This window comes from Dermacentor andersoni, chromosome 7 (assembly GCF_023375885.2).
Source record: "Dermacentor andersoni chromosome 7, qqDerAnde1_hic_scaffold, whole genome shotgun sequence".
NCBI lineage: Eukaryota > Metazoa > Arthropoda > Arachnida > Ixodida > Ixodidae > Dermacentor > Dermacentor andersoni.
In genome coordinates this window covers 158,820,887-158,843,952 of record NC_092820.1, presented here as the reverse complement: position 1 = coordinate 158,843,952, position 23,066 = coordinate 158,820,887, and the positions used below count along the sequence as shown (strand labels likewise).

Here is a 23,066-nt window from a genome sequence, read left to right as displayed (position 1 = left end):
GTGTGAAACGCTTCATGATTCATAAAAATGGCTTCTTGTGTATGTTGGTAGTTACTCAAATACATATTTGCCCCTAATAGGACCCACAGAAATATGCGTCGTCACCAATTATTTTACCTTTCTCTGTGTGCCCTTTCAGCGGCAAATATGTATGTATGCTTCGACGGTGTTCCTTCATGACAATGCATGTATGTCTTGGGGCTCATACGACGACCATAACATGATGTTATCTGCAGCCAATGGCCACAACCAGGCTAACTAATGCCCACCAGTTGAAACACAATTTAAGCCTATACTGCACCCCTGCCGTGCTAATACAAGGGGTGTTCTTTCGGTGCTCACCCCTTTGAAGAGTTGCCATGGCGAAGCCTTGCCCCCGGTATTCTCCAGTGGGACCTTGTCAAACTCTTTGTAAGTGACTGCACGACGCCAATAGATATATCAGGTGTAAACCCGCTTGCTGAAGCAGTTACGTTTAATAGCACTCATACAAGGGATGTCCGAGACTCACCTGCTTGCATAGAAGTGTAGTAGCGGTAGAATTCCTGCAAAAAATAAAAATAAAAAAAGACGATGTTTTACAGCTCAATGCGTTGGCGGGCTAGTTGGTGCAAATCCATAATTACTTTGTTTAGCGCAAAACAACGCACACAAGAAAGACGAGAGGACAAGACGCCTTGTCCTGTTGTCTATCTTGTGTCCATTGTTTTCCGCTAAACAAAGTAATTACGGCGTTTTACGGTTAATAATGGGTATCTATGTATTTGACCCACGTTTTATGCTCCTCACAATATGGTATTGATACAGCGAACCAATTTAAGTACATTCACTTTAAGCGTAAATTTAGCAACATATTTTATGCGCACTCATGCCCCGCACACAGCGCACATAACTAAAATCAGTCTAATTGCATTGCTCAAAGCACTGCAAAATACCAGGACCACATCGAGAAATCGGGCGGCTTGAAGCCAGTTACGTGGCCTCAAGCCGCCCGCCCCTTTAATCACATTTTGATAAACGGAGACTCCGTTCCTTTACTTTCAGTGATTGGGGCCCGACGCTCAAGAAGCTTGAGACATGCACCCGCCCTGGCTTAGCGAGCGCTGTTTAAACACAAAGTCAGTGCATTCGTGAGGCACTTCTCCAAGATCACATTGAAAACCTGAGCTTAAAGACACATGCGCCTGTCTCTGTTGACGCCAACGTTTACCCCAACATGTGCCATCTGTAGTGGAGCAACCGCCACTTTCGTCGCTGCACAGCGTGCTTTACTCGCGCGTTCTTTCTCGGTGGCTCTTGAAAGACAAAGACCGAGCGAAACCGACGGAACGTTGCCCCTCAGGGCGACCGACCGCGGGAGTAACACGCGCTGCAGTTGAGCAGAGACCACCCGCTGAGATGACGTCAGGGCCCGCGTCGCGGTGCCATTTAGTCATGGTGTCGTTCTGCGGGCGACTAAATAAAGTTGTTTCTCTCTCTCTCCTCGCTCACACTTGGCAATCCGCAATCTCTCGCACTTTTCACGCTATCAGTTTCGACTCGCTGCTTTTTGCTGTTTCGTTATGCCTCTCTCAGCACACTTCATTAGCAGGAGGGCATGTCATTGGGCTAGTTGGCTAGCTTGGGCTAAAGTTGCTTAGCCGAATGTGCTGGGCGTGACAAGGGATATTCAAAGGAGGCACAAGTGAGATGACTAAAAGAGACCGAATGAAGGAAAAGTGCAACAAAATCAGGCCGCGAGAAGATGAAAGTAACTGTTTTTAAATGAACTGCTGCCTTCTTTAGTGCATGCTGAACTACTTAGTCAAAGCTTATATCTGTATTACAACACTAACCGAACCATATGATTCCCCACGGTTTATTGTAGCATTAAAACGCCTCAATAACAACAACAAAAAAAAGATAATCCCGGTTTGCAAACGAAGAGAGCGATATGTACATGTTTTACTGAAATATGCTGGAGATGCTAGCCGAGCTCATCGCCTGGCATGGTGCTTCCAGCCGTTGGCTGATAATTACGGTATGCACAGTGATCCCAAAAACACGCGAACAGCACATACACCCCCAGATACACACATACACAATAAAGCTACTGACAAAGTTTCGTTAAGGCCTGTGTGTCTTGCATACAGCAGTGCTATAGTGCACAATGCGCAGGTGAGGCTTTTCCACGGAGGCTGTGCCACAGCTTAAGGCTCGAGTCACGTTGCATGTAAGCGCAGTGCGGTCTTATAACATTGTCTGTCTGACAAGTGGGCAGCACTCACATTCGCATTGTGGAGAACGCATTGGCGATTGTTTCCATTTATTTTTTTTTCCCTCGCGGCAGTTCTTGTAGGGCACTTTAAATTTGATGCGGGGAATTGATGCTTCACCTTGTCAATTGAGGCCTTGAGGCATAGTAGTGAACACAACGCACGCTTGAGAAATTTATCGCACCGTTGGAAAGCGTTCTTTTCTTCTGTCAGTCTCTGCTAAAACTAAAACGATTGATTTTCGCTTCAACTTTCCTTTAATGGGAGGTACAAACCGGAAGCAATCCAGAAAGTCACGTCGAAGGTGAACCCTTCTTCTCGCATGAGAATTGTTAGCCTCCACAATATATTAATCTACGTTTGACGCCAGGACAACAGAATTTTTTTTCTGGTACTTAAGACGTCGTTTGTAGAGTCTCTACAAATTTTCGTTGAACAACAGTGATGTGGACAACAGCTTTCCTCTTCACTGATCGCACTTTTGAAGACAAGGTATACTCCGACTGTCACAAAGATAACGTAGCTTCACTCAAGCTTCACTCACCGTCTTCACTAATACACCGAAGCATATTTGGGTGATGATTAACGTCCCAACGGCAAGCAAGAAGTAGAGCAATGCACTCGTGGTCGGCGACGCATCGCCCAGCAAGCAGAAGATCTGCGCTACAGTAGCGAACACACCGCCCACGGCCTGAAAAAAAAAGCACATGTCGTTCGATGGATGTCTCTTTTTATTTATTTACATACATACTGCTGCCTACAAGAAGGAGCAAGCAGTTAGACGAGAGTGTAAAAGAAAACAAGCAAGCAACACATAAAATTTACACATCTGACAGAAAACGTTCACAAATTCATATTATTAGAGCTATTGCACTGGACATACAAGAAACGACGGGGTATGATATAAATGACATAAAAATGGATGGCTCATTGAATTACTAGATCGTGACAGAACTGTCACTGCAAGAGTGACTCCAACGCACATTGTAAACCACTTTCAGATTAACTTTCTGCAGACACATGATCGGGCAACACATTTCATTCTTGATCGTACGGGGAAAATGAACGTTGTTAAGCATGCCAGAGCGTGCACACCAAATGAAGAACTTCTGCGCATACTGTTATTGTGCATAATATCATTTCTCTAGCTTGACCTAAACGACAGTAGCATAGTTTTCGTCAGAGAAAGGTTGCCAAGGAGCCCGTGAGGCTGCATTTTCTCGCTAATGTTAAATATTTCACGTGACGAATGTACCTGGCCATTGAGGTTAGAAGCCATGTATTTTTCAGGGAAGCAACCAGCCAGGCCAGTGCCACCTCCTTGCAGGAAACCGCAGAAGACTAGAAAAAAATACCAATGACATGATACGTGACTGCGCATTACTTCTTGAGAGATATGCATGCGCTATCCTCACTAGACTTGAGGGGCGACGAGCACTCGTCCATCTCTGTCATGTCCTCGCGCTTCAAGTCTGGTGATGAATATCCAAATCCAGTAACGAGTATCCCATTGTGAATCAACAATATAAGTTTTTTTTCTATATACTATGTGTTCTTTCTGCGTACGAATATAGAGTACCGTGACACCAATTTCCGATAGTGTTCTTTTTGTAACTTAAATGTATGTGTAGATATATGTGTGTATTATGTGTATATAACTTACGTCTACACATGCGTGCATATATATATAAAGCCCGTGAAATGTTACTTCCATTGCTATGAACTAGAGCCATTTCACGCCTCTGCTACTGCTGTCACTCTGCATGGGGTCGGAAATCTTGTCAAGCTGATTCCTCAGCTTTTAGTTCCGACTCCCCTCTTTCATTGAAAAGGAAAACTGAATTGAACTCTAGTCATTACAGAATACCAACAACCCCGCTCAAATGCCGTACATTCAGTTCATTGCGATTACCCGCGTGTTTTCGGCAACAATTTGTTGTCTAAAAAGTGTGACCACTTACTGTTGATGAGGACTACAATGACCAGTGTGGCAGCCATGAAAACAGTCTGGTCTGCAGAAAGGAAACGTGAAACTTCCGTAAGACGGGGAACCAACGTATCACATATACTACAAGGACAAGCTGAGTCACGTGTGACGTAAACTTTAGCAAAATTGGATTGGATAAACTTTATTAAAGGTGCCCACGGAAATTTATGTTATCTAACTACGTGATCTACAGTCACATGCGGGCGAGCATGAAGCGAGCATTCTAATCAAGACGTGATCTCGGTTGCTTCATGCTCGCGCAACGGCGAGGCGCAAACAATTACGTCACTCATAGGCGCAACCCCCCCCCCCCCCCCCCCCTATACTATGCGTACAAATTGCGCATTTCCGCTGTTCAGTTTCGCTTTTCTGTGTGAAATGGTCCGGAATTCATTACGCTGTAAAAAAAAATTAGCAGTGTTAACTTTTTGCATTTCCCGAAACGGTTCATAACTTCTCGGACGGCGTGTTTCAAATCTTCCACTGGGATCAATCGCATGACTCTTCTTCCTTAAAAAAAGTTCATGTATAATTTGCGTAATTGCTTGTTGAATTACTTTATCGATTCCTTAGCCAACGTATGACTCTACGGTAAAACCAATCCAAATAAAATCATTCATTTATCTCACCTTTCCAATTTTAAAGGGATTTCGGACGCATTTCGTAAGGACATGGTATATGAAGTAGGAGTTCGAAGGAATACCGTCTTGTGAGGTAAAATTGTTAATAGGAGAGATGCAGGTCACTGACCATAGGAAAAATAGAATGACGTTTCAAGACCCGCACGGATCCCTTGCTCACAATCTTGATTAGGGTTTCCAACTTTTGGGTGCATGAATTCGAAACGCGGGGGGAGAGGGGGTGTTGAGAACGGGAAGGGAGGGGGCGACTGGCGATGACTGACCGTGTCAGTGCCAGAAGCTGAACGTGCATCAAAACCGAACACTTTTTTATTCATACCGTGTCGCAATCTACGAGAAAGGTGCAGTATATCTGTCTGACTAACAGGGTACACCAATACGAATAGAGGTGCCGAGAACGGTTGCGGACTACAACATGTTTATGACAGTGCAACAGAACACAAAAAGCGAATGTGCACACGAGCTTTTTTAACGAGGCATTATTAAATGTGGTCCGTTTATTGTTATCCAGCAGGGGAAAAAGCAAAAGTCTGGGCAGTCGGTCGTCCCGACTTGGTCAGGTCGGCACACGGGACATTTGCTTAAAAGTCGGGACTGTCTCGGTAAATTCGGGCCATTTGGCAATAGAACTCACCCTGATGTCATTTTGTTTTGAACGTGGTCAGTTTACAAGCTTCTTTCCTGACAATCACATATATATGAACGAATGTTTGCGTAAGCACTGCAATGCAGAAACACTGTCGAGAACCGTCTGGTTCGACATCTCTTTTGCGCTGCTGACAGTTGGAATAGAACCATTATGAATTAAGGCGTCGCATCGGATGCGCCACTCGGGGCGGAGAGGCTTACAATGGTCCGTGTCCACCTTGACGAGGGCCGCCGTGGCCACGAAGAAGAGCGTGCATCCCAGGAGGGGCCAGCCGATGCGCACAGCGGGTCGAATGCTGGACACGAAAATTACGAAATGAGCACAAGAAGGGCGCCACAAGTTTCGAAAAAAAAAAAAAATTCGCGTTGGTTCTGCCCGTTCCAAGACGGACGAGGACCCGGCAAGAGACGATTGCGCACCCGTTCCCCACTTCACGGATATCGCCTTCAATAACTCGGAAGTACTTGAAGAGAAAAGAGCTTTGTGAATTCGGCCCCAGAATCCTCCCAAGATTTCTCCGCGTTCTTTCTTGGTTTCCTAGTTTAGCACATCAACTCATCACCCAAAACAGAGTCCTGCTATGCCTTACGAAGCTCGAGGCACTTTGCGTGTATTCGAGGGCTTCTTTGACGCTCGCAAAAACGCTTTTATGTAGCACTTACCGAGGGACAGGGAGCTGCATAGGGAGTTTTTCGAGTCGCTCAACAGATTTCTCATTGACAGTTTTAATCTAATTGTAATATTTGAGAAGTTGATTAATTAATTAAGGCTATTTATCCAATTAGATGAGATAAACATAGTTTGAGTATTTCCAAGCGACGGCAAACAACATTACCTCCTCTGTTCTGTCCAGCTATGTGGCATTCGCATAGTTTTAAACTCTAACTGAAGTTAGCTGGGACATACCATATATATATATATATATATATATATATATATATATATATATATATATATGGGTGTGTGTGTGTGTGTGTGTGTGTGTGTGTGTTCAATGCAACTGACACTTTGATCAGACTGCTCGCTTCGCGAAGAGGCAAGTATGTGTGACGTGTGTCGAGTGTGCTCCTGAACAACACTTTGCAATGTGGTTAACGCGGTTAAAATCATGGATCCGGGTCCTCAAATAGGTGAGGCGTAATGCTAAAGCATTTCTTTCGCATTTACCGCGAAATTGCCACAGATTTTTTTTATGGGCGCTGTTGGTGCATACCGGTGACTCAGGTAGGTGTTCAGAACCAACGAGATGATGTAGGGTGCCTTGCTGGCCATGGCCAGGTAGCTGGTAAAGGCCGCCTGCAGGTCGCTCTTTGTGTGCACTTCTCCTGACGCATTCACGTTGCGGAACTTGTATCGCCAGTACTGCATCATCGAAAAGAAAGAAAAGAAAACAAGAACGAGTCACAGTTGTATGTTGTCCTTGTAGCGTTGAAACGGCCACGTTTCAATCAGCAACACCGAAAATCTTACGCATCTTCACACGCTATCGCCCTGTTCCTTAGTGCGTCATAGATTTTTCCAGGTTATCGTTCCGAATGTCGCACGCTTTCCGCTACGTCGTCAACTTCAGCAGTTCAGCCTACACGGCCACACTTTTTGAGCTCAATATTTTGATACTTGATAATTTGCACGTCTTGCAAATTTTACATATAGATGTTCTTGCACAATGATTGTTTATAACGTTTAATGCAGTGTCGCGTTCTTTATTAACAAATAGCATAACAATGGTCTGAGGATAGAAGTGTCATTTCGAATTCCAGAAACCAGCAAACAAGCTATTTCTGTCAGGATATCGTCTTTAAAGAAACATACACATAAACATATTGTTATACGGCACATATTAAGTATGATTATGCAACATTGATCGTAAGTAGGCCCAAAGATGTCAGAGAAAACACAGGAATTGAAATGACTAACAGTGATCGAGCAGCTGCATTCCTTTTCTGTTAATTAATCGCCGTTTCGTAACCACTGATAATCGCTTCAAGCATCCACCTTTCTTTAAGCATCTATCTCGCACAGTTATTGAAAGTTACGCAGCAAAGATAAAGAACAAGTAATATTGGTGACGAAGCTTAAAGTTAGGAACTTTCGTGTTCTCATGCCATGAAAAGACAAGAGTGCCAGTTGAAGTAGACAGTCGTAAAGTTTTCTGGCATGCTGTTGTAATAGTATGCATTGGTGAGATTGAAGTGCCACTGTCATGTATAATTTCTCCTCTTCTTTAATGTTGCCATCTAGAAAAGGACGTGTACTAAATGTCGAAGCATGCATGGAACTAAAGCATGTGGTTCGGTTTTTTTTTTTTTTTGCTCAGATAGATATCGATTTTTTTACACTATTAGGCAGTCGTCTATGAGCATTGACAGCTTAGGTTGGGCGTGCTGTTGTATTTTTATTCTAGAATAAGTGAAATAAAAGTGAAAATCTGCGTCCGACTCTAAACCGCCGCGATCGGGCTGTCGCATTCTACAAGCTTCGCTCTGTTGTGATCAATGAGGAACTACACTACCGATGAAAGTGCGAGAGGGCGTGAAGAGAAACAACAAACCCAGAGAAATGTTGCACTTTTTTTGTTTGTTTCCTCTGTTGTGTAAAAGCGATAAAAACGGAATGAGAATTTCCCCGACAATATGTGTGGCACACTGACGAAAGCCGTGTGAAATGGACACATGGCAATGTCCTGAAATTACGAATGAAATAATGCATGACGCTGACACATACTTTCATTCCAGGCACGATTTTAATCAATTTGCGAAAGATTTTGCTCTGCGAATAAGCGCGCGATAACTCTGAAATTAGATTGGCTGAGCACTTCTCGAGAAGGCAGATGACTCGGCGAATCGATGTGCACGCACGATCGAGTCCGAATGTAGAACTACGCGCGGATCGGCTAGTGGGTCTAAATATTCCCTCTTTTAGGTGTTTACATGCATGGTTAAAACACGTTGGCGGGCTAGTTAGTTAGAATCCATGGTGGAGTGTATAAGCGCGACTGAACGAGGACGTAGAAAGAAACAGATACACAGACACGGCGCTTGTGTCTACACAAAGCGCTGTGTCTGTGTATCTGTTTTTTCTACGACCTCGTTCAGTCGCGCTTATACACTCCACCATGCATACATGCATGTTCATGGTGATATGCTGCATTTTTAGTGTACTACGGTAATTACATGTACAGCCTGCACTTTACTGCTTGTGGACAGGGAGAGGAAAGGGGAAGTGGGGGAAAAGGGGAACATTTATTATTTTACCCTCTATATTAGTAAACCAACTGTAACCCAATAATTTGTCAATTTCTGTTGTAAGTTTCTGCGTAAGCTCATGTACAATGCGTGAAAATATGTAACGTTATACGTGTTCGCTCACTGCCGATGAACTACCACTAAATAATGTATAGTATACACGTATCTTGCGGGTACAGGGGCCCCTGTCAGGCGCTGCGCGCCTTTTGCTCCTGCTCCTTTCTTGAAATTGTATTCAAGATGAAATACGCATTCATTCATTCATTCATTCATCAAGTGACATTTGTACGACTTCTTTAGATCATATATGGTACGTTGGCATCAATTGGCTTTATATAGCTATTTCAGGAAAACTCGCTTTGGTATCTAAGAGGTGAGATAAATTGCCCTGTCCATACGAAAAATCCTTAGGAATTTCAACTGAACATCAAACAGCCTTCCTTTAACTTACAGGAAATCATCGAGGTTCTGCATTTTATGTAAGGGGGGATCTTCTGCTGTTCCCCGCACCAGACTTGTGTGCAGAATATCCTGTAGTGAATTAAGTTTGCCATGCAACAGGTGAACCGCTTCATCGCGCTCAACTTACCTAGCTGCAAAAGCCTAGTCCGCGGTGTGGACGTAAGTTTAAGTCCAGGGGAAATCCTAGATATTTTTTTACGGCAAGTTTAGTAGCTGCTGCGTAGCACTAATATACCCGCGGATGGTCGACAATAAGAAGGTCCACACAGAAACAGTTATAATGACGTTTGCAGGGATGGCTGGCCCATCCGAGATCGAGGCATGGCCTCAAAGTCACAGAATTGTACTGCTAGCACCACGAGTATATTGCGGTGCCTCAAGTGCTGGCGCTTCGGACACAGCATTAATGGTTGTCGGCCAACTCTTCAACACATGATCGGAGGGGATTGCCATAATGCTAATGATTGCACGCCATGAGTCATACTGTATGTGTAGCAAATCTGATGCCCTTGGCTATCCTAATTACACTGCAAAATGGAAGGACCATCACGTGTTTGAAATAATTGAAAAGAGACGGAGCTCTGGTTGGGGAAGTCCTTGCAAAGTTCATAGCAGCACACATGTACATGCTGGCTAAACGGCCCGTCAGTTGCTTGGCGTGGCATCATTGTTTTCCCAGACTATTAAAAGTGTGCAAAGAGCACTGAAATAGCATTTGAAAAGTTCAAACTAATTTATCTTTCTTTTCAGCTCAAGCAGCTATCTCTACAAATCTCAGAATTTTCTCAGATTTCTTTGTGTTATAGCGCAGGCAAAGCGCGGCCTTTGACTTCACATCGGTCGGATCGCGAATGCCAGTCTCTTTCAGATTCGCAAGGTAATCGGGATGTGAACATGGCCATTCGAACTCAGAAGTGAATCATGTCTCCTAATAGTTCCCTTGCTCTAACTCTGCAGCCAAATAAGTGTGCCCTAAAGTAATCAGGTAAGAAATTTTAAGAGAAATTTTGTTAATTCGTCGATTATGCGTTTCAGTTTACCGTGCAAGTAATGTCCGCATGCTCGAGTAATATAGCTCAAGGATTAAAACTTTGCTATTTGTCACCGACAGTATTTGAACAATTATGTGCAGGTTAATAACGTAACCTGGTGCACATATTATTTTCGTGTTGGACAGCGCTGTAGTTGGACTACATTCCCATGTTGTGTGTGTGTATGGGGGAGGAGGGAGGGGGTACGCGAGTGAGGACTATGAAAGAGCATGAGATATTAAAAGTGCTTTCGGCAAGGCGCCAGAGTAGCCACTTAGCGTACTCCGTCAGGCACGCGCAGGTCATGCTTGCAGAAAGGTTCGAATTAGCGTTTCTCTAAGGACAACGTGTAGTGCACACAACGTTGCCGGCGCACTTCCCTGTCGTTCAGCTCGCCGACCTTGAACAGGCCAGAAGACTCACGTCATCAGCCGTGATGAAGAAGTTCCAGGGCAGTAGTGAGCCGACGCCAAACAGGAACATGGTGAAATTGACGAAATGGTATCTGCACAAACAAGATATATATATATATATATATATATTTACAGCTGTAAAGTCACAGTCGAAATCGCGGGCTGTAATGCACCGGTGAGACACCATTCGACTAAGCAAATTAACTGCAGCTGCAGCGGCTAACTTCGGGAAGCCAACCTTCTCTGACACCGTCCCTCGATCACCTCGCGGCCCACCTGCGCGCCGTCTCAGAGGAAATGTGCCCTCCTTGGGTTACCGCACCTTTCAAGGCGTTGTATGGTTCGCGGTAGGTATTAGTGAAGCCCTCGGAGTGCGCAATCAGCCCTTGTCACTCGCTCTGCCACTCTGCTCTGCCCCGTTAGCCCTGTACCGTCCGCGCGCTCGTCGGCTAGAACTAACCGCTTGCCTACCACGTGGGGTGAGAGACTATTTCTCATGAACCTCTCCTTTATACTTTTACCTGCGGGCTTCGATATTGTCACGCGACGTTCTTTCGTACTCTTTTTTTCCTTCCTCCATGCACCATGATATACACTCTAATCTTTACGCCCTTTGGGACGTATCTTGTCTCCAAATTATAATCGTAATCGGGCTTGCTTGCGTATTCCCATCTTGAAAACTCATTCTAGTTTCCTGTTACGCCAGTTACGCCACTCCTTTTGGGCTACATGCCCACTGTCAAATGTGGAAAAACGGAATTAGACATTTATGACGATTCCCTTCAACTCTACCACATAATATTGTGCCGTACAATCTGTTACTACAAGTTAATTATATATATATATATATATATATATATATATATATATATATATATATATGTGAACGAGAAGAAAGGGGGTTAACGGAGGGGCCCTATTTTTAATAATCATATATCATAAGAAGCAAACAAACAACGACACCAAGGACAACACAGGGGAAATTACTTGTACTTACTAATTGAAATAAATAAATTATAGATTACTAGATTTGAAAGTGGACGAAAAAAATACTACTTGCCGCAGGTGGGGAACGATACCACGTCTTCGCATTACGCTTGCGATGCTCAACTGGTAGAGCATCGCACGCGTAATGCGAAGATGTGGGATTGTTCCCCACCTGCGGCAAGTAGCATTTTTTTCATCCACTTTCAAATCTATTAATCCATAATTTTTTTTTCCGATTAGTAAGTACAAGCAATTTCCCCTGTGTTGTCCGGGCTTTTCTTGCGCGCGCTGCGTCTACTCACGGGTCCTTGGGTCCCGGGGCCGCCGGCATCTTGGCCGCCTCCGTGGCACTGCGATCATAAGACAGAAGACGGTCAGCGCGTAAGCATGACATTCCGGGTTTGCAGACAGTCACAGTTATTCATTTGTCTGCGGTACGTGCTCAGGGTATATATTAAAAAAAACATAATATCATAGACGAGACTATAGACACACACGAAGCTAAAGGAAAAAGAAATATAAATTACGCATGTACATATCACGTATGTTGAAATCTATGCGAAGCGAAGCTTTCGCAGAGCCATTAATCAAACGCTATCAGACTCTCCACTTTATGAACAGCGTTTCGCAACACAGCGAGGATCAAGCAGCGGTCCAACAAGGAGCGGAGAATCCCACGACATGACAGTGTGACCCAGGCGACTGCGGATTACACAGCGTCAGAGATCAGCCCAGTTTACTATTACATGCACCCCCCCCCCCCCCCCCCCCCCCCCCACCAGGGTCAGCGGACTTCACGTGGCAAGAAGTCAACCGAGAAGACGCGTTAAACCACGGGGATAAAGCGTGGGAAGCTCGCTTTAATAATGTAATAGTCGTTGCAGCGAGGATTTCGAGGGTACCTATTCTGCTTCATTGCATAATTCTGCGGAGCAGAGGTTTCGCGAACGGCATATTAGGGTTCCGGAAGCCTGTTCCTGTAGTCTGCAGACGCCTGACTTCCTGGTGAAAATCGTTTAAACATGCTCACAGACATAATGGTAGCCAACAAGATGGGTATTAGAGAATGTAAGGTTATTTCCCTTTACCTTAATGTCGCTTCACGCCCAAATGCAACCACGACGACAGCCCAAGCAACCTCGGGCGTTTGTGGCACTGAGCTACACATTGACCACTTTGTTTCAACGACTCGATAATTTGCGCACTATTGTAGTCATTCTTAAGCGGTCCAGTTGGTTCATCAAACAATCATCGCGAAGCTGTGGATAAGCACATCGGTACGAAAGGAAAGTAGGGAAGTGGTGGGGTGGAGGAGAGGGCTCAGAGAACAGAACCGGTCACCGGCACATCTGCAGGTGTAGTGCACATAGCTATACATGCAGATTTGTCACAGGAGTTCTGTCCTGTATGCGAGCAATTTGACAAGACACCAGCAGCAGCAACGCAGCAGCAACCACGGTCAGCAAACACCTCTCCCGTAATCGAGAGTAGATGTAAGCATGAAATGGCCATACCGGCAAAACAGATCGGTTGGACATGGTACTAGCCACAATCTTAAAATGGATGTAGTGCATGTTCACACGGCACACCCCATCGCACCCCACCGCACCACGCCGTACCGTGTACTGGTCCATATGGACGCAATGGTTTCCTGTCACAGACAGAACCTCATTGAAAGTGTGGTCTCGGTCAAACAGCCATGCGCGGTGTGCCAGACGCTGCCGGCTTGGACGCTGCCGGACGCTACCAGCGCTGCCGGCGCGCCGGACGCGCCTCGGACCTCACGGACCGCTGGCGTTGAAAAGAGCACAGGCAACTGTCTCAACGCCAAAGGATGACAATCAAATACATAGTGCCCTGGATCTGCCTATTGAACGTCGCCCTATTGGAAATGACGAATAAAACTTCAGCGTAATAGAAGTTCCAGCTTGAGTGATAATGTGAACAAGCATTTGAAAGAGCTCCGAAGCAATATTTTTTGTAACTTCTTTTGGAAGTAACTAGCGTGTGTAATGCGGTCTTGACTGGTTGCTCGGACGATCTCGTTTTGTTCTCGCAACTTGCCCGGATGTTCCAGTTCGAGTGCCCGGATAACGGCTCTGGCTTTTGGCTCAAGGTCACTTGAAGGTCGCCGACAACGGAAGCTAAAAGCATTTCATGCTTAAAAGCAATCCTAGGCATCGTGTGAATACAGACACGCTTACGTTGAGTGACGTCGTGAATATGAACACGCGTATATTCATTCACTCAAGTAAAAAAAAAAAATGCGTAGGTAGCATATGAATACCAACACGTGTACATTCAGTGGTGCACGTAAGGGAAGAAATACAAGATGGAAAGACGCAGCCAGTGGAACGCAAGGGAGATGGTCACACGTTGGCATAGAGCATGCGAGGGGTCGCAGCTGCCAGAAGAGCGTTTCCCTTGTTCTATGTTTGAAGCTATTGCAGCTTTTCTGAGACCACGAAGACGGTCAATACCCCTCCCCCCCGCCCCCGCCTGGTTACAAATATGACACCCGTACCGTTACGTGGACTAACCTCTGCGGTCCGCGAACTGCATTCCATTGCCATCTTTGCACAGGTGGTATCGTTTGTTTTTGCGGGCAAGCTGCTTTTTACACAGTTTATGGGTGTATAAAAAAGGAAACATTATATGACAAAGTGAAGTATAATAAACATCAACATAACAGAAGCGTGAAAATATCTCAAATAAAGGATGCGGAGCGGAAATATACATGTAGCTTCATAAACATGCTTCATATTACGTACTATATATAACCGTTAATAAATGCCTAAAACAGACAAGGAAAATATTTATTGGTGCACCAAACAGGTCGGCAATCTTGGAAACATGTCTCTTGCTAGTTGGGCATATACTTCACCCATGCTTCCATCAATTCCCTTGGAAAGCGTGCTGAACTGATGTATTAGAAATGACTCGCAAGCTTCTTCAACTTAGTGAGTGGAGAATCCCGACTTCAATATGGTCGCCTTAAATTTTGCGAAAGGGTGGCCCCGTGAGTTCACGTGTTTGGAGAGGAGAAGCTGCGGTATAGGTTTTACATGTGATTTGTGATTATTAAAGCGTAGTCTAAAACGGGTTTCCGTTTGTCCGACGCACTCGATTAGATATGCAGCGTTACAAGTGTCGCACTTGCAATCCCCTTGGATTTTGAATGAAATCAAAGACGTGGTTCTTTTGGCAACGTTATAGCGTACTCATCACGGGGCAGAGCTTGAGTCGAAGGTTACCGCACGAGTACCGCTGATGTTGCCAACAGCACCGCGTCTCCATTTTCGCTCCAAATCCAAGAGGATTACAACTGCGACAATTGTAACGTTGTATATCTCCTCAAATGCACCATCTGCCGCGCCCAATGCATAGAACTAACGGAAACCCCTTTTAGGCTACGATTTAATAATCACAAATCACATGCAAAATCTATACCACAGCTCCCGTTCTGCAAACATGTAAACAAACTAAGCCCCCTTTTCGAATAATTTAAGACCACTATTTGGAAATTCGACTTCTCCACTCACTACGACAGAGAAGCTTGCGAGTATCATAACGTAATAATGTAATAAAATGTTGCATGATACCCTGACGTTGTCGCACAAGTACGCGCAGGAAATACCTAGGAAAGGCGATGAGGTGCCCGCAAGACAGTTCATTGTGGTCGGTAACTGCGAAGCAAATCCACGGTTCCCTTAACGAGCAAACATAGGACGGGAAGAAACAGGATCTCTAACCTCCTCAGACCCGAAGACAGCTCTGGTTTGCAACTACTTTTCAAGTCGGTTCTGATGGCCGACTGGAATGCTACGAACATGAATTTTTAAAATAACCCCGCTAGATAGTGAAAGAAGCGCGCATCTGCATGCAATTCGAGAAACTATCCACTCCCGTAGCTCTTTGTCGCAAAAAAATATAAATAAATAAATAAAACATTCTTATTGGCCTTAACACAAAGATAAAGGCGTAACGTGACGCGGTAGGCTGGCACATCGGTGCTGCATCCTGAATATTTAAGTCAACACGCGGCATTCGACACGCACTTCACGGATCTTTTTTTTTGTCATTTGTGACGTACGCCACTATGGTCTATATATCAATTTGGTTAAAAGTTAAATTCTGGGGTTTAATGTGCGAACACTACTGTATGATTCCGATAAAACACGGGGAAGGCGGGAGATGGAAATTCCAAGACGTTGAGCAAAACTAGGACAAGGTAAAAGCGGGAGCCAACGTTTCGACAAACGGACTTCTCTTTCTTCAAGGACTTGTCAAAGACAAGTCCTTCAAAAAGACAAGTCCACTTGTCGAAACGTTGGCTCCTGCTTTTACCTTGTTCTCGTTTATCTCATCGTATATTATTCCAAGGCTCACCAGTAGAGGAGGACTCCGTGTTAATTTTGAGCACCTCGGGTTCCTTAACGTGCTCCTAAAATATAAGTACACGAGCGTTTTCGCATTGCATCGTTTTTGCATCGAACCCGCTACTTCGAGCTCGGCAGCGCAATGCCTCGGCGACTAAGCTGCCGCGGCGAGTGATCAAACTAGTGCAAATTTTTCAACAAAAGTTGAAATCCAATAACGAGCATAAACGACTTTCACCCAGTTTCGCAATCTGACTTCACATCCGAGATGTATATTTCGCGTAACTGGTCCCGATTTAATTTTCCAAATTGAATCGAAGGCAACGTACTCTCTTGGTTATTACAGTGGACCGAGGAGGCAAAACACATTCGTGTTCCTGTCCAGTGAAGATATGTACTCACGCGACTGTCCCCTGCTGCGGTGCCATGGGAAAGGCATGTGAAAGCGCTCATTTGGCACGACACGTGCTACACAGACGGGCTCTGACACGTCGCAAGTGCGAGGCCTCGGAACGAAAAATACGAGCCTTCGCGTCGCTTCTGTAGCACAGCTGTCCGTGCTGCCGCTCCGAGATCCACGTGGGTGCAGTTTTACGTTCGCGACGGCGACACCTGTTCACGGATTGCAGCTGTTTTCAGCTGAGACAAGACGGAGTATAGTCGGCTGTTAAACGGTGCGCTGTCTCTGAATCGGTAAAACAAAAGTTAGCGTTTGAAGCATTGAGTTGAGTCTACTGAGTTGTTCTTTTTTTGCCCTACCTACTTAGAAGAGTCTCTGTTGATATGAAATTTAATGTCATGCGTGCCTTTTTTGTAGGAGATGGATTCCTCTCAACTTGCTCGGCTTTCAGTCGTTCCTAATATATACGAACTTGTCTCGATTTAGGCGAAAAAATTCTATATTTAACCAACTGGTCTCACCACATTTGCATCCAGTTAAAACGATATTTGGATCTGCATGTAGTGTCCCAGTTCTCTCCTCCAAAACGAACACAACGCCCTGCGTGCGTCAGGTGACGAGTTGTTTCGCTGTCTCGTCACGCGTCGTTATCGTCGTGCGCCAGATAACTGAAAGCCGTTATCATTTACAAGCTACTCAGTTCAGCTGACGTACAGCTGAGAAGAGTATGTGTGAAATAATGATAATAAGATCCCGCAAGTTTATTTTTTACCAAATAGACCATGCACAAAATTACATTTCGCTCTGTTTAGGAATGAGAAATATTCGATGAGATATTCGAAGGTCAGATGACAAGTTGCCCCCCAAAAAAGCATGGTAGAAACTATTAGAAACCATAAATAAAGAATACTGAAACTAGAATTACGTCGATTGTTTCTCGCCTAATTTCTCACCTCTGAAATCCCCTAGAGAACAATATTTTTTTTATTTAAGTAAACGCCAGTGTTTAGCTCTTTTTAGAAATGTACTGATGAATATACATAATGTATCTTTCTATATATATTTGTATACCTTGACACATGTAAATGTGTATATATACGCATGCACATGTGGCAAAGTATACAAAGTGCACAGGACTTTAGGCGTACCTCAAGTTTTATCTGCTCATGATTGTGTATTTGCGTATATTTACTTTATATGCACTAGATAAACATTTCCCTTCTGCTGCCCCAGCATGTGTGCAACTGTCGTCACAGGTGGGAGGCGTTGATGCTATTTTTTGTCTTCCCTTCCTAATCGTGAAGATGCACACTTGAATAAAGTCTTGGACTCCATTCAAGGTAATTTTTCTCGAATATTCGTATTTGCATCTTTATCACAGGTTTGTGTTGAAGTGCTGTTGTAAAAGAAAACGCGTTAGTAATGTTTTCTAGCGTTATAGTTTTGCTTTCTATATACAAGCTGCATATATATATAAACAAGAAACCTAGGACGTCACTAGCGCACAGGCACATAGGCAAAATAATTTAAAAAAAAGCCACTTCAATTCGCGTGTCCGCAATAATCTGCGACTTAGCTTATTTTGCGGTATGAGCGCAAAAAGCTCAGCAGCACCAATAGAATCACGTGCCTGCCGGAACCAGCAGATTAGCGGCAGGCAACGGCAGGCAGTTAGTTATCTGTGTGAGGTCATGGCCTGGAGCAGCTCTATGTATTTGACGCGTGTCTGTAGTAACCCTTCAGTAGAAAAAAAAAAAAGAAACGGCGCTCGTGTCTGGTCTTGGCGCTGTTCTATATAAGTCATGAACAGGACTGCGACCAAAATGTAGCTGGCCAAGAAATATTGGTTGAAAACGAAAAGCTGCGCGCGTTGCGTGTGCAGAAGCTAGAAATACCGCGATGAAGATGTCGATTGCGCCAACGCTGAAGATAAGTGAAGATAAGATTCACCGACAAAACACACTGCGGTATATAAGCACCGCGGTGTATATATTTTTCTACAGCTACACGCGTGGTCTTTCCATTAGACAAATAATGTACGGTATTCGAGTGCACCTCAACAGAGATTCTATTGAAGGCATCATTAAGTCAATAGCGACAAAACAGTACATATATTAATGTTTTGGAGGGCTCGCTGGAGTGAAGCATGTGTTGCTGGGACTTTAAGAGAGATGATGCACAGAGCCATGGTGGTTAGGCTTTCGCGAACACCCCATAAATTCATAATAAGATTCTTACTTTCATCATGAACAGAAACCAACATGCCGAACTTGCTCTCCTACCCCTCAGTAGTTTCGTTACTGCTGTACACAGTACATGCTCCCGGGTTGAAACGCGACAGGGATGTAGAAGACTTCGTATGGCACAAATTACTCGGGAGAACCACGGTCACGCCGCAACGAATCTGATCACTAAAGGCGATGCGGACTCCGATACAATTGTGTGCGATTTGAATTTGCACAGATGCGACGAGAACTATACAGACGGAGTAAAAGAAAGTATACGCGCTAGTTGGCTCTAAATCGACGCCTTTCGTTCCGAGAGCCCCGTTAGGATACAGCGTGGGTCAACAGGCTGTACGAAAATGCCGTCGCATATAAATGTAAAAAAAATCTGCTGATTACATGCTCTGGCGCTTCTTTTTGTGTATATTGCCGATATACTCTTGAGGTGGAGTTCAAGAAACTATATAAACCGCAACGTAAACACGGGAACTGCTTGATTTTAGGCAATACCTCTGTGCTGCTCTCGTCATCGCTCGTCGGCCCATAAAGCGGTGAAGTCACTTTTGTGCTGTTTGAGGACGACGGGCATGTGTGAACGTCTATGACTATTAGTGACCACACGCGTCAGCGAACTCACCGCTAATTTACTTCTTCCCTTCCCTCCTCTCTCTCCCTGTCATCTTTGTTTTCCCCTTTCCCATTACCCCGGTGTAGGGTAGCCAACCGGACGTTATTCTGGTTAACCTCCCTGCCTTCTGTTTTTCTCTTTCCTTCCTAGCTGTTCTCGTACTAGAACTGCTAAGGGCACAAAGTCGCGAAAAGGTACAAAGTGCCTTGTCAGCGAAGCAAATAAATAATGCACGAAGACTCGATTCTGATGCAGCTCTTCAGTGACGGTCCCCCAGTTACTGTGAAATTCGCACGCGCACCAGCGGTGCATTGCCCTCCGCTATACAAGCAGCTGCAGCCCGAAAACGTCATCGGGAAAACGCACGGCTGACAGCCCTCCTGTTCGTCATAAAAAATAATGGAAAGGGGTTTGCAGCGCCTTTTTTTTTTTTTTTTTTTAGCAATACGCTCAAACTGTTCGCCCACGCGCATTCGCTTTAAGCTACTTCATCAAGCGAGGAGCTCGTTTGTCAAACTGCCATCTGCGTCTCTTCGTGCTCGCCGCCCGACATTGAGGTGCGGAAACTGTCGCCAAGGGCGTCGGCGTGACAGTTAGGGCTGATCGGCATTTTTTTTTAAATGAATATTAGGAGAGGTTGGCGCCTTTATGGTGGCACCGGCTACTCCTTGTCACTTGGCAAAGGAAACAAATTTGCGTAAAAAGGCAGAATAGCGATACAAAATATGACACTCAGTAGGACACTGAAAGAATAAAAAATAAACAGTCCAACAGTACATGAATCGCAAAGCTTTATGTATGAGTTCAGTCCACGTAAGCATATATAAAGTCCGATATTTTCAATAGCCAAAATACCCAACACGTAATACACTGCAAGTACAGAAGAGAATTATGCATATTGCGTAAAAGTTGCCATCACCACATAAATCTATTTTGAACCCAGAACAACAGTTACGTTACTCATTTAGCGTAATAGGGTCATCTGAAACTTAATATTTTCCCAAAATGTTGGTGTCCTCTAAAAATTTTTTTCAGAGCAAGGAAGTGCCCTTTTCTGAAGGCCCGCAGTTGGCCATGGGCCAAGTATCAGCTTTATCACTTTCCATTTTCTCGGTCAAATTGGCCGGTCTTTATCGTGTTACAAAAACACCGTACCAGCGGACGGAAGACTGAAAGAAAAGACGCGCGCGGGTGCTTGTACGATGAATTACCAATCATTTGGGTCACACGCTTCGCTTAGATGTCTTTTTTTATTTACCCGAGAGAAATTTGCAGCGTCATGCTTCTACAAACGGTTTCGAACTCTTCGGACGATGAATATCAGCTCTCGCAATATAATATGGATTATCTGAATAGTTCGGTTAAATAGTTAGTCGAGTCTTTTGATAATTCCTCCCTCGAGGAATCTTTTTCTTTCCTAAAAGCAAGACTATTTGCTCTCCTCATTGCTTACCGATGCACTGTTCTATCGAATTCCGCATGGACAATATTTTTTTACTTGGCCCTCTTTAGGACAAAGAATACTGTCAAAAATACAATAAATCGTATATTTTCTCTAGTTTCACATTTTTTTCAAGAATATTTGAAGAATATTTTGCCCATAACAATTTCTATACCAAAATATACTTGCTTGAAGATCACACAAATATTTAGATTAGTCAGGGAGAGTACGAATTTCTTTAATAACAAATCGTGAACATTGAAGATTTTCTTTCTTTTCGAGAATATGTAACAGGCATTGGAACACAAAAAATTGCGCAATTCTTGCAATCGGGCGTCTAAACAGAACCTCTATGAAGGCGCAGGCAAAGTTGCGAGGTTTAACATACAAATATATTTTAATATATAATTGTGTATTATGCACAGTTTAATCAAAGCGAGCGAAATTTGATAGAGCACCACGGCACGGTAAAAATTGTTTCTTCAGAAATGTCTGGCCACAATGCTACATGTGGTACAGCCAACAGTCAGAAATTTTATCAGCTAAATCTGCAATGATCGAGCGCCACATCTGGGACACTTGGCACAGAATGCCCCAGTATCAATCTTGTGAACGTCACTATGTGCACGAAGAGAATGTCGAGCAAACAAGAAAGTATCTTCACTTTATCAGAACTTAATTTTCATGCACATGTAAGTCACTTGAGTTGATGAATAGTTTATAAAACGTTAGCAACTGCAGCCATTTTATTTATACAGCACAGGTCATTACTACAGCAACTTCTCGCTCGCAAGTGACCTTCTAGACTGAAGTGACTAGCGCAAGAGTGGACACGGGACACTAAAAAGGCGACAAGGACACGCGCAAACTTAGAACTGGTGTTTATTACAAAAAGGTATGTATATATACTCTCGCGCACTTGATCATAATCAGTTACAATCGTGCAAGACAACATGGTCATTACAAATAAACAAGAGCGCACCCTAGCCGCGCCAAGGCTTAAGGTGGCCTCCCACATACAGACCCCAGGAATGCAAATTCTTTAATAGTCAACGCTAGGGACGGTTTGCTAACGCAGTTGCCTTCTGCGATGGCCGCTGCTTCAATGATGAGTCTAGTGTTTTCTTGCACGTTGCCTGCTGTTATTTCTGTTTTTTTTTTTTAAAGAGTGGATGACATTTGCATTGGGAGCAATGGATCCCAAGGAAACCCTCTCTCCCTTTTGAACTTTCTAATTAGGTTCCTGTAGTCTCACGTTTAGGCACCTTCCCGTTTGTCCCGCGTCAGCATGGAATACCAGCTAGCCCGGTCTCATACCCTGCCACACGACCTCCTAGAAACGCTTTTTTTTTTTTTGATGTGTATATACCGTGTTTGCCGTCGGTAAGTTGTCGCCGGTAGGACGACCACGTTGAGACCTCCATCGCTCAGAGCCTGGAGTTCCTCGGCCGTGCCGTTCAGAGCGTCCGAAGATCTGGAACCAACAGTCCTCCCATGTCTGAGCTATGTATACCAAAAGTGCGGGACGCAATGCAAGTGAGGGACACGCGACGACTATCGTCTTCAGTGCCGCAAAACTAACGAGAATGAGCGCATGTATATAGCCGCTGCTTTCACTAACGTCAAATTGGCACGTTCTTTACCGTTACTTTCGATGCAACGCGGTAAATCGCTCCCACGCACACACACACACACACACACACACACACACACACACACACACACGCACACACACACACACACACACACACACACACACACACGCACACGCACACGCACACACACGCACACACACGCACGCACACACGCACACGCACACACACACACGGAATAAAAATTTCCCACTGAAACGTTCCGTATACACTCCAATGATCCCTTACATTTTCTAAATGTCTTCCGTATAATCCTTACGGAATCTGCATAGAAATCTGCATCAGCTTAAGAAATGTTCCGTTAGGATTAAAGAAAAAACGTATTGGGTGTGTTTCGCTATGTTGGAGGGCGTTACGCAATTTACACATCTTCATTATCTTTTTTTTGCTCTCGGTTATATAAGCATTCATGTGGGACAAAAATAAGCCAAAGCAAAGCGAGTACGTTACGGATTCTGCACACCGACGAATCAAACGCGCCCGTCCAATGTCGACGTAAGCGGCACAGACTGAACTAGTTTAGCCCCAAGTCCCGAGAATCGGCAAAGGAAGACGGCCTACCTCTTCATGCCGCAACGCCTGGGGTGCGAAGACGGGCAGTGAGAAGCCCTGATTGCGGTGGTAATTTAGACGCTCATCAACTGCCGACCTTTGGTCGCGGATGAGGGGGG

The 23,066-nt window shown here is 44.5% G+C and overlaps 1 protein-coding gene across 5 annotated transcripts in view; it reads right to left on the bottom strand.

Moving 5' to 3' along the window:
* Positions 1-23,066, bottom strand: part of LOC126533427 (equilibrative nucleoside transporter 2-like) — a 71,429-nt gene that overhangs the window by 9,671 nt on the left and 38,692 nt on the right. For 2 of the 5 annotated variants that reach the window (XM_050180594.3, XM_050180591.2), the window contains exons 2-10: positions 11,973-12,020; positions 10,694-10,775; positions 6,746-6,894; positions 5,733-5,827; positions 4,217-4,267; positions 3,511-3,596; positions 2,800-2,946; positions 512-545; positions 343-419 (exon numbers count right to left, since the gene is read on the bottom strand). In XM_050180594.3, the coding sequence (XP_050036551.1) occupies positions 343-419; positions 512-545; positions 2,800-2,946; positions 3,511-3,596; positions 4,217-4,267; positions 5,733-5,827; positions 6,746-6,894; positions 10,694-10,775; positions 11,973-12,001 (750 nt within the window). In that variant the 5' untranslated portion in view covers positions 12,002-12,020. Of the gene's footprint in view, positions 1-342; positions 420-511; positions 546-2,799; positions 2,947-3,510; positions 3,597-4,216; positions 4,268-5,732; positions 5,828-6,745; positions 6,895-10,693; positions 10,776-11,972; positions 12,021-16,378; positions 16,566-22,112; positions 22,277-23,066 lie in introns of those variants that run through there. The other 3 variants (XM_050180589.3, XM_050180592.3, XM_050180595.3) reach the window with 3 other exon arrangements.